This window comes from Echiichthys vipera (genome assembly GCF_963691815.1).
Source record: "Echiichthys vipera genome assembly, chromosome: X".
Lineage (NCBI taxonomy): Eukaryota > Metazoa > Chordata > Actinopteri > Perciformes > Trachinidae > Echiichthys > Echiichthys vipera.
In genome coordinates this window covers 14,315,011-14,327,896 of record NC_139825.1, presented here as the reverse complement: position 1 = coordinate 14,327,896, position 12,886 = coordinate 14,315,011, and the positions used below count along the sequence as shown (strand labels likewise).

The following is a 12,886-nucleotide window of genomic DNA, read 5'->3' as shown; positions in this document are numbered from 1 at the left end:
TATTGTCATTTTAACCGGTTGCTGTGTACAGAGATGAAGATGTGAGTTATGTGTCCTGTGAAAGGCTGACGGCCATGATGACAGACGCCATGGCGGCTTCAGGTCCCAGAATCCTCAGCAGGCTCTGAAAGGCTTCAACGGTGCCGCTGACAGCATGAGAGGGAAACAACAGCAGCGCTGCAGAGACACGGAGAAGAACAAAACACTGAGCATCATCTCACCGGTTGCCAAGCAAAGTAGATAGATATACTTGGCAGTGTAGCAGCAGCATTAAACACAGTAACAACACACAGAGATGTCAAAAAGCAATATAAAAGTCAGTCTCTCTCTCTCTCTCTCTAGACATCTATATATATATATATATAGACATCTATATATAGAGATATATATATCTATATATACAGTATATAGATATATATATCTATATATAGATATATATCTATATATATATATATACACATATATAGATATATAAATATCTATATATATGTATATATATCTATATATAGATATATCTATCTATATATATACATATATATATATCTATAGATATATACACACTACAGTACCAAAAGTTTGGACACACCTCATCCAATGAGTTTCCTTTCTTTTCTATTGACTGACATTGTAGATTCACACTGAAGGCATCAAAACTATGAATTAACACATGTGGAAATATGTAACAACTGAAAATGCGCCTTATATTCTAGTTTCTTCAAAGTAGACACCTTTTGCTCTGTTTACTGCTTCACACACTCTCATTCTCTTGATGAGCTTCAAGAGGTCGGCACCTGAAATGGTTTTCACTTCACAGGTGTGCCCTGTCAGGTTCAATAAGTGGGATTTCTTGCCTTATAAATGGGGTTGGGACCATCAGTTGTGTTGTGCAGAAGTCAGGTGGATACACAGCTCATAGTCCCACTGAATAGACTTTTAGAATTTGTATTATGGCAAGAAAAAAGCAGCTAAGTAAAGAAAAGCGAGTGGCCATCATTACTTTAAGAAATGAAGGTCAGTCAGTCCCAAAAATTGGGAAAACTTTGAAAGTGTCCCCAAGTGCAGTCGCAAAAAACAATAAAAGCGCTACAAAGAAACTGGCTCACAAGAGGACTGCCCCAGGAAAGGAAGACCAAGAGTCGCCTCTGCTGCGGAGGATAAGTTCATCCAAGTCACCAGCCTCAGAAATGGCAGGTTAGCTCAGATTAGAGAGCAGGTCAATGCCACACAGAGTTCTAGCAGCAGACACATCTCTAGAACAACTGTTGAGAGGAGACTGTGTGAATCAGGCCTTCATGGTAGAATAGCTGCTAGGAAACCACTGCTAAGGACAGGCAACAAGCAGAAGAGACGTGTTTGGGCTAAAGAACACAAGGAATGGACATTAGACCAGTGGAAATCTGTGCTTTGGTCTGATGAGTCCAAATTTGAGATCTTTGGTTCCAACCACCGTGTCTTTGTGCGACGCAGAAAAGATGAACAGATGGACTCTTCATGCCTGGTTCCCACTGTGAAGCATGGAGGAGGAGGTGTGATGGTTTGGGGGTGCTTTGCTGGTGACACTGTTTGGGATTTATTTAAAATTTAAGGCATACTGAACCAGCATGGCTACCACAGCATCTTGCAGCAGCATGCTATTCCATCCGGTTTGCATTTAGTTGGACCATGATTTATTTTTCATGACAATAATGGCAATGTGCTTGGCACAAGTTTATGCTGCTGACAATGGACCTGAGCGGGGCCCCTTCTTGCTCTTTGTGCATTTCCAAGCACGTTGCCAATATTCTGGCACCACTGGTGGGCAACACCCTACACCACATCCAAAACTCCAGACCACATTTGCCAACTTCTGGATTTGTGCCTGAACACCACATATTTCCAGTTTAATGGCATTTTTTACAGACAGAAACACGGCTGTGCCATGGGTTCACCAGTATCCCCTATTGTGGCAAATCTATACATGGAGGAGGTAGAGGAAAAGGCTTTGAACTCCTTCAAAGGAGTAACCACGAGCCATTGGTTCAGATATGTGGACGACACATGGGTTAAAATCAAATCCAAAGAGGTGCAAAGTTTTACCGAACATATAAACTCTGTGGACAGAAACATCAAGTTCACCAGAGAAGAAATTAAGGACAATAGTTTGCCTTTCTTAGACTGTGACCTGCATATGGAGAACGACAGGAGCCTCCACATTGGGGTAGAAAGAAAACCCGCTCACACAGATCAATATCTACTGTTTGACTCTCACCACTCACCACTGGAACACAAGCTTGGAGTTATCAGAACACTGCAACACAGAGCTGATAACTTTCCCACCAGCTCACAGGCTCAAGGGGAAGAACGCAAGCACCTGAGAGGCGCCCTGACAACTTGTGGCTACCCCAGCTGGACCTTTGTGAAAACGGTAGCTGCTTTCAGAAAGAAAATCAAAGTGGTTGAGAAAGAAAAAGAAAACAAGAGAAATAACAAAGACCTGGACTCCGCTGTCCACTTACATCTCAAGGAGAAAGCCCACTCCTTTGATGTCAACAATGTCCACATCCTGGACAGAGAGGACAGATGGTTTGAAAGAGGAGTAAAAGAAGCCATCTATGCAAAAGTAGAGAAACCATCGCTAAACAGAGGAGGGGGTCGGAGACAGCACTTATCTCCAATTTACAATGCTGCCCTTTCATCCCTTCCCAGGAGATTCAACAATCTACTCAAACTCAAAGAACAACTGTTCACAAATGGCCTCCTGTGACCCCAACGACTGTCGTTCAGACTCAATAGAGCACTAACCAAGTCGAAACCAACTTCCCACCAACGACTGTCACTCTAACGACGGCTGTTGGCACTTGGAGCACAAAGGGTTCCAGTGACATCATCGGCCTTGTGAGACGTTAAATACCTGGATCTCCACACCAGTTAGTTGGACCAGTCCCAGCCTGGTCAGATGTGTACACGAACTGATGAAGCCTCTTGGATGAGAGGTGAAACGTCTTCCTAGACAAACAACCAAGTCCAGTTGCTTTTGACTGAAATTGCTTTGAGGATATCAATAAATATAGAAAAAATATGAACAATATAAACACAAGGAAGTATTAAAAAGTTTAAATTCACACTATGGCTCAGGGGGAAAATATTACTGTTGCACATTGATTGAGATTCACCTGGGCTAAATCTTTCACACTGAAGTGAACCCAGTTGGTGAACATTAGTGCAGTAATTGTCATTATTTATTTATTATTGTTGTTTTGGTGTGTGTTTAACTGGAGCAGTGCTGGTTGTACAGGCTGACAGCTGCAGGAAGGAAAGACCTGCGATAACGCTCCGTCATTTAGTCAATAACCCCTATATTTGACAGAAACTCTGAGAGTACGGACCAGGAGCACAGTACACTATAACAAGTATAATTAATATAATATAATATATAATATAAGCACAGTTTTCAAGGATGAATGTGAAAGACTAAGAACAAGACTTTCAAATTAATTATAGTTTAGTTTAGGTTAAGGGTTTATTAATAGGCTTGAGTCATATATAGCTGCAACGCCTCCTCCTCGACCACTGCCTCGAGGAATATGAGTATTAATATGACTGGGAGGAGTGGATTCATTTAGGCTAACATATTCTTCATGACGCAGCCAGGTTTCAGTCAGACAGAATAAATCAATATGGTGATGGTGCTGGTGCAGGACTCGAAAGTCAGGTCAATGTTGACAGATAAAAGTCTTGACCCCTCCTTGTTAGGGTGCAGGCCGTCGTGTCTAAAAAGCCTGGGTCTTTTAAAAAAGGCTGTAAAGTTGTCCACAAATGTAATACTTTTCAGTATCCTTTAAGCGACAGGTGCAGCTAGCAGAGGCGGCCGGTCATGATGTCATAAAAAACACTGCGGGGGAAGTGGGGCGGTAAAATCAGTTGTCCCCCGTGTCTAGCAGGCGGCCCACCATGGACCTGAAGTCCTTTAAATTGTTGGTACCGGCTTGCAGGACCAGCGTGGAGGCCGAGTTGTGCTATGAACACAGCTGGAGGGCGGAGCACTCAACCTCCCTGACGCGGGCTCCAGGGCGGCAGAAGGTCTGGCCGCCGCGTACGCTCACTTTTCTGACCATTGCGGTCCCGACAACCAGCATGGAGGGAATGCGCTGTTCCACGGGCTGCCTGGAGGTGCGCCGGCCCACGCCTGCTCCTAACCGAGCCGGAGGAGAGGGATCGGGTTGGGCGAGCGGACCCCGGCTCCTGGGTTGGCGAGAGCCACGACCGGCTGTATGGACGGATCCCGGGGACGAGCTGGAGCGCTCACCCAGCGGAGGGAAATCCTGCAGGCTTAGGTTGTCAAGCCTGTTATCCAGTGGTAGATCCGGAGGCGAAGGAGGGAGAGATGGGCGAGCCCCAGTGCCCCTGTTCACTACTGACCAGGGTTCACTCGGCTAGAGTGGAGTTGAGCTCACCAGAACCCGAGCCACCGCTCCGTTCTCCCTGGTAGAGCACTGCCACTCAGCGGGGCCAAGGCAGGAGGTGGAGGGTGCCGATGACTTGGGCTTGGCTCCCTGGTGGTTCCAGCGGGACTCGTGAGTGCTGGTGTTGGAGATCCGCTGGTGATGGAGCCAGTCCACGGCAGGGTGGTGTTGTCGGCAGCCGTCATGGTCCCGTCACCAGCGCCGGAAGACCTAAGATGGGCGAAGAGTTGCCTGGGTCGTGGCGACGGTGGAGAGATCCAGGAGAATTTTGTTCTTCTCCATGAGGTCAGCCTTCAGGCCAGAGACGTTCTCCCTCAGTTTTGAGAGCGTGGGGAGACAGGACTCACATACGGCCATCATGTCGTAGTTTACGCTGGGGATCCGTCACCCCGGGACACAGAACCACCACAGGGAGGTGAGTTTAATTCCGGTCCTGGAGCCGAATGTCCAGGGAGACCTTCTTCACTCCTGGGCAGGCAGCCCACTTCACCAGTTGCTTTTAGATCCCACTGAGTTAAAGAAGTTCTTTAAAAATTGGCGCCTTGCTAGTGCGATTCGGCGTCACGACTTCCGTGTTTTACTTCTCCAGTGTAATCAGAGGGCAACCACAGGCCCGATGGTTAAATGCTTCGGTCCATGGTTTGAAGAAATGAATACAATAAAAGCTGGGCACGAGTGATTCCAAATATAAAAACAACAAACTATGTTAAAAACAATATTTTCCGGAGCCGAAGTGGCGGGAAATCCAGTGAAATCTAGCGGCGCTGTGCATGTGTATCCGTAGATGACGTAGACAGTACAATACAATACAATACAGTAGTCAGTACACAATAGTACAGAGTGGTGGAGACGCATGACGCTTGCCTGCCCTGGGCTCATACTGAGATAACATCTTCCTCCTGCTCTTTACATTCCACGATTTGCTCACAGCTCCCCTTAACTACTCATTAGGTCTCACCCAATCTGTTTGTCACAGATACCATTAAAATTTGGATCCAATTCAGGAAGCAGTACGGCTTGTACAGGGCTTCGTTCCTTGCTCCAGTTTTGAATAACTATGCGTTTCTCCCTTCTTGCACCAATCCCTCTTTCCGCATATGGTCAGATAAGGGCCTCTAAACGCTTAATGACCTGTATGACGAAGGGGTTTTTGCTTCCTTTGCATCAATGTCGGACAAATACATCCTGCCTAATAGCCACTTTTTTTTTTCAATAACTTCAAATGCAATTCTCACATTTTCCGAACCGCACCCCTGAAGCTCAGATGGACCAAATCCTGGCTCTCAACGTACAACACAAACGACTGATATATGTCATTTATAATAAGATTGCTCTTCTGAGCCCAGTCCCCACTGCCTCACCTAAAAATGCATGGGAAAGGGATATCGGGGTAGACATTACTGAGGTCCAGTGGAGGGAGATTTTAAAACTGGTCCACTCATCCTCGATCAGTGCCAGGCACGGCCTATCTGTAATAGAAGGTGCTTCATAGTGTGTTGCGGTCAGTACTGTTGGTGTTTTTATTGAGCTTCCTGTCTGGAGTCGACAGACACCTCACCTCTCTCAGGGATGTTTGTCAGCAGCTCGATCTCCGTAGTGAATTGGCCCGTTTTGGAGACCTTGACTGACCAATGAAAGGTCAACACACAGCTGTAAACAAAAACACATGCAGTGAGAGTTCAGCGGAGGTGACAGCACTGGTCTGTGTTTTACTGTGCTTCATCAGGGTGAGTGAATTTACCCAGGAAGCTCAGGGTGGTTCAAGATCATGACCTCTGACCTGCAGTCTGCAAGAAGAGAGACGACAGACGGATATTTCTCCTGCAGAGAGAGAGAGAGAGAGAGAGTCATATTATCTTCAGATAAACTAAAGCATTTTTACACAGGGTCACAGGTGGAATGAACAGGATGGAACATCTACAGCAACTAACAACCCTTTCAATGTACACATGGAAATATAAATATTGATGTAAGACAGACCTAAAAGATGTGAAACTATCCTTTAAGTCCCAACTTTAACTTTTAGCAGTTTGATGAATACTAGTCCTGTTTGTTGTTTCCCAGCCTGTAGAAACTTGGGGAAATATTGCCCATTACAGCTGTTTTTCACCATTTTCAAAGTTGTATCAGTCATCCTGCGGGCGGTGCTACAACATCTGTTTAGTGACCTGAACACTGAGCCTCGTTCATCACAGAAAACACACAAGTTTGTAGACGGATACACAGCATTGAGCTATTCTAACGAGACGATTACTTTGAGTGTGAAGACGTGTTGTTGTTTCATCGACTTCACAGCTGAAATGTTAATAAATAAACAAAAATGCTTCAGTTCCAGTAAAAAACGTTTGGAAGTAAACTATTTGTATGTTCATAGACTTTACAACGCCCGACACATGCACGCACACACACACACACGGGTGTGGGGTGTGTGCAGGTGAGTTGCCTGTAACAACAAGTTTCTGCTCATCGCTTTAGTCATTATCACTCATAGAACAGGTCAAAGTTGGAAAAAACATTGTTTCACAATTTCTAAATAATGTAAATAAAATATAAACAAATGACTCAGGAGGACTAAACTCACTCAACAACAGATTATAGGAACTGGTTTTAGTACTGTAATAGACATGGATATTCTGCAGGAAACAATGTAAATGTCATGAATAAATTAGTAATCTTATTAACCTGCAATTTAATTATTTACAGATGCTTTTACAAGGTGAGAACATCTATGGGGGAGAGGGAAAAGGTCTGGTGAGGTAACAGTGTTAAATACATGCAGCTCCTCACAAACGCAGACAAGCTGCGACAGAACCACCTGAAAATCATTCTGATGAACTTGCAGGGTCTTGCTTTATTGTACAGGTCGACTGAATGTTGGTGTTGAAGAGCTGATATAAAGTTAACAGCACTTGGAACCTCCTGTAAACGGCTCTTGTGCTCTCTGTGATTGCTCATTTTGTAATAAAGCAATGAATGTGGATTCAGGATTTAGCATTACATTGAGCTTATTCTAGCTAACATGCTAAAGGTGTCTTGAATATTATAGTTCAAAGTGTTGCAAAATCAAGAGCAATAAAAAGTACAACACCAACACCTCATACAGACAGTTGAAGAAGTCAGGAACGAATGTTATAAACCTGCTGCTTTTAATCACTCAGGACAGTGGTGTATCCAAAGATGAATAATTAGTTGACTATTTTGTTAATCAATTGCTTGTTAGTGAAACACCACCAGTCATTCTCCAGTGTGATGATTTATTTTCTCCGTCACAAATCTTTCTTGACAGAAGATTTTGGATTTCGGACTTTTGGTTGGAAAAATACAGGACATTAAAAGATGGGCCACTATGGGCTCTGGGAAGTTTTTACAAGCATTTTTTTCGCAATGTTTTTGACATTTCATAAGTTAAAAGATGAGCTGAATAATTACTAATGAAAATAATCGTTAATAGTTGCAGTTATTCGTTAATCGATATCCTGATGTGTGCCATCAACGTTTTATTTGTTGCCCTTTATAATTCATCATCACTTTGCACTATTTCTGACATCTTATGGTGATTTACACTAATAAAAAGGAAGAATTACATTATGGGATTATTATTATTATTATCATAAGGCAGTGTGCATTTTTTATTACATTTGCAGTAGTCTTGCATTGCCAGATCTATCTCTACAGTGCTGTGGAGTGTGGTCTAGCTCATTTTAGTTCAAGTGCTGCAGTAAAACTCTTGCAGAATAACTGATAAATAACAACACATCCAGATTTGTCCCTTTTCTTTTAGTGTAAGGAAGTATATTGTGCCGCCCTCCATATATGTGCTGAATATATCTTGGCATTAAGTTAAACGCCTTCTTCTCATCAAAACTCTGAAGACAGTCATCAGTTTATCCACAGGTTTATTGACTTTACAAGGGTGAAACCGAGGACACAAACATAGCGCAATCCGAAAAATTGTTTACTGTAAATCTCTTGTAAACACACTGTAAACATATTTTTATCATGAATTAAATTACTCCCTTTTAAACCTTTTTAAGTCACTCATATTTACATATGTATTACGTATTTATTGTTTTAGAACTATCCCTCTAGTTACGCATTGTGTTCTTATTTTTAACATGTAATCAATGACAAGGACATGAAGCAGACAGCGGCGGGTGCACGTGAGTCCATTGCTGCCGGTCACAGGTGTCAGGCAGAGGGTTACTGAGTGATGTGATTTCTGATTTCTTATAGTACCATCTTATTCAAAATATTTTGTTCTTATAACATAAATGTGTTTTGTCGCTTTCTTTCTTTGACAAAAGCTGACGGTAAATTTAGAACTGTAGTTTCACTTTCCCAGCGCTGTGTCAGACTGTGTTGGATTGAACGTCTATAATGCAAAACAACAAATGGGCAAATATTTAAATTAAATGATGCTAATGATGAAACAGTAGCAGACTGTTGTATTTCTGGCACCCAGATAGATTTAAAGCCCAGCCAAGGTGCGCTCTGACGATGCCGGATCCTGGATAGTAAAACTTATGAGGGGGAGGGGGTTTATTCCTGCACACTAAGGAGATAGAGTAAAAGCACATGAGTTATTTTCATATTTTTGGCAACAGTATTTATTAATAGGCTTATACCTATACCCAAATAGGCTAGTTATCATGGTTTATTGGGAGAAACCATGCAGCGATATGTGAAATCAGACATTCAGCACCCCAGAGCCAGAATGGAATAATCCATTGTTTCATAACCACATTTTCATCTATGAGATTGGCAGTCGAACCAGGCTCCTCGGAATAGTCGACTATTCGGTGTCATCATACCGACGATGCTCCATATAGCATAAGATGTGTACAGATGATTGCTGATGTAAACAGATGGTGTGCAATAGCTGTTCTGTGTATAATATGCTTCCTGCAGATCTCACTCATGGCTTCCTGTTGCCACTTTCTGTGTCTCTTAAAGAGACACTACCTCCTAGTGGTGGTGTCATAAACATACTCCTAGAACAATTTTAACTAAATTGTGGTAATAGAACACTCCCCGCCTGGCGGGATTAGACCGCCACTACTCAACAGTCCATGTCATTTACTATGGGTTGATCTTAGGCGCCAAGGAGGACTATCTCTGCGATAGGCCACATTAACATTTTAGCCCCCCCCCCCTGTCCTGGAGACTTGGATCACCACCTTGCGTACTCTGCAGTCTTTGCTAGGGAAGACTTGAGTGATAAGTCTGAGAGGCCGTTCATTCCTCTTTAGTTGGTTGTCCTTGAGAAGCACAATGCTTCCGAGCTGAAGGTCAGGCTGGGAAGACTGCTACTTCCTCCATGGCTGAAGTGACGAAAGAAATTGCCTCTTGGCACCAATGATTTTTTTATGGAGGTTTTTTGACCTGGTCACAAACTGGGGCAGAAGGAAGGCTCACTTTTTGAGTGAGAAGAGTTGCCGGTGTAAGTATAAGTGGATCATCTGGATCAGTGGACACAGGTATAAGAGGTCTGGCGTTGATAATAGCGGCCACATCAGCCATCAGTATGGACAGTGCTTCATGGGTTAGCTTTGATTTTCCAAGCTGCAGGAACCTTGAGTCCAGGAACTTTCTTGCTACACCAATCATTCTCTCCCCTGAACCACCCATGTGAGAGGCATGGGGCGGATTGAACCTCCATGTGCAGCCTTGGTCCAACAGAAACTTTCCCACAGAACTATTTTGATGTTCATGTTGGAGGGAATCTTGAGCTTTATTGCTGTGCTTGTCGATGACCGCGTAGACCTTCTTAGCTCTATAGCATTGGCCAGCAGGATAGACCGTGACAAGGCAGATCTTAGAGCATGATCTGTCAATCTGATTTTGACCACAGACTTTGGTGCAGCAGGTAGTGACTTCTGAAGCTGGGGGAGAGTCATGCTCCCCGCCATGCTCTGCAGGGGGGCCTGGCTCTTTGGTCCACAGTGCTGGACCAGGTTGGAGAGCAGAGATGTGATTCTCACTACCACACTCAAGGCATGTTGTTCTGGACTCACAGAACTTTGCTATATGATGTGTAGTTATACAACATTTATAGCAAATCCTGTTTCCTTCAGGAATGCTCTATGTTCTTCTAAAGGTTTCTCATGGAAAGCCCGGCACTTCTGGAGTAGCAGGGGCTTTTTATGGATGGGGCACAGTCTTTCAGAATTGTCTGTTTTTATAACATGGTTGTCTGTAGCAAGATGAGCTTTGTGATCTACGTTCTTTGTAACCTGAAATTTCCTTCTGTCTTGTTGGTCTCCAAGGAGTCTTGTCTGCTTTAGGAGGGGCATCAGCTTGAGTGGAAAACTTAAAGCTTGGATAATTTCTTGTTGCAACTGGTTGTTTAATGAAGTCAACAAAAACTTCTAAGGGAGGGAAGGAGATGTTATGTTTTAGTTTGTAGCTGGATCCGAGAGAAAGCCATTTCTCTTGTAGGTTAAAGGGCAACTTTTGGACCAAAGGATTTATTCCCCGTGCTGTGTCCAGGTAATGGAGGCCTGGGAGGTCGCCATCTGCCTTTGCTGCCTCTAGTTCCATAAGGAGATCACTTAAGTCATGGAGTTTTGCATACTCTCTATTGGAGATTTTTGGAAAGCTATTGATGCGTTGGAAAAGTGCATCTTCAATCACTTCCGGGGCTCCGTAACATGCATCTAATCTATCCCATAACATCGCGAGTCCTTTACCTGGAAGGTTCACATGAACTGCCCTGATGAGTTTAGCATGTTCAGCCAAATCTCTTCCCAACCACTTGACTAACAGATCAGTTTCTTCGCTGGCTGTCAAATCTAGGCCTCTGAGTGCATTCATAAAGGTCAGTTTCCAAGCTCTTTAGCTTTGTGGTTGGTCACTGAATTGGATCAAGCCTGTGAAATATCTGACAAGGTCAGGCATGATAGGCTGGTCTTGGTGGGAGTAGGGAGATACATGGCTGGGCATGATAGAAAAGAGAGGATTGTGATTTGTATACCTTGGTTCACTTGAACGATAACCTTGCCTATTTGTTGAGTAGAGGTGCCCATTTGGTGTGTGCTTTGGCTGGTTACCATTTGGTTTGGCACTGTAGAGAAAGGGTTAATGTCCACTCAGCTATGCTCTTCTTTGGTGTGGGTTTGGATAGGGATCGTTGAAGCTGGCTCTATGTGTGACTGTCTGATCTCTTCTTGAGAAGGTGGATGCAGTGGTGTTGCAAACTGTATTTTATTTTCTCTTTGGCCTGTTCAGCGACATATTCTTTGGTCCGCTCTGTAGGGTCGAGGGGGGCTGCAAATGGTAGGTCGAGGGGCTACTGTCACTGCCGTCCACAGCCGCCTCTAAAACTTCTGCTTCGGCCACAGCTGCTGCCGTTTCTTGCTTTAATGATAACATATCCATTGCTGCTTCTAACTGTGCCTTTTCTACTTTTAAGGCCATTCCCTTCCTTGCAAAACTCAGGTGTGCCTTGGAAGCCTCTGCTTTTGCTTTTTTTGGTAGCAGCAGCCTTGGTGGAAGATGCCTCTGATCTTCTGGAAGAACATGATGCAAATGATCTAGTACAGAGTGTGCCTTCTTTGCTTGCCATTGCCTGTGTCGAGGCTGTACTATAATTTTCTGCGTTCAAACTTCACAAACAACCTATTGTAATGACAAATAATGAACTGTAATTTTACCTAAGCATATACAAAGTACATACATACAATAATACATACCAACGATGCTCCGTATAGCATAAGATGTGTACAGATGATTGCTGATGTAAACAGGTGGTGTGCAATAGCTTTTCTGGGTATAATATGCTTCCTGCAGCTCTCACTCATGGCTTCCTGTTGCCACTTTCTGTGTCTCCTAAAGAGACACTGCCCCCCTAGTGGTGGTGTCAACAATTTAATTAAATTTTGGTAATAGAACAGACATTCTGAAAACGATCACAATGAATGAACAATCTATTTACAAAACAGATGATGATCAACCTGAGATGTTTAATAATAATTTAAATTGTATTCAGGTCAGTGTGTAAAAGGAAACGAGTCTCATAGTGGCACCACATTATATTCCTAGAGCACTCAAAGGTCCTGTGAACACACCAAGCACACTGGCTTCCCATTTACTTCTGAAGAAACAGGTCCTTTGTTAGGTTGGGCTGGTGTGTCAGAGTTTATCCCATCGCTGTACATCTGGTGAGCAAGACTACTACTACTACTGTATTTGAGGACACTATAATAGTGCATACACTTTACACATGAAAAGTAAATAAAGTGCATTAATAGGGAGTCGAGAGTTAGTACCTTTAGGACTTTTTATCGTGCTTTTATTTAAATATCTTGCTGAGCAGAGAAACACTTTTTTTCACATGAAGCCTCTAGTTGACACTGAAGTGAGGTGTTTGGTCTTGTGTGACCTCTGACCTCTTCTTCACCTCATTCTGAGACTTTCCTGTCATTTCCTCACAGAAGTGAACCAGC

General features: G+C 43.5%; 1 protein-coding gene across 1 annotated transcript in view; it reads right to left on the bottom strand.

Moving 5' to 3' along the window:
- Positions 1-46: 46 nt before the first annotated feature.
- Positions 47-12,886, bottom strand: part of cenpp (centromere protein P) — a gene marked incomplete at its 3' end in the record, with an annotated part of 124,062 nt that continues 111,222 nt past the window's right edge. Inside the window, exons 7-9 of the mRNA XM_083939532.1 lie at positions 6,184-6,263; positions 6,001-6,092; positions 47-177 (exon numbers count right to left, since the gene is read on the bottom strand). Of these exons, the coding sequence (XP_083795658.1) occupies positions 47-177; positions 6,001-6,092; positions 6,184-6,263 (303 nt within the window). The remainder of the gene's footprint in view (positions 178-6,000; positions 6,093-6,183; positions 6,264-12,886) is intronic.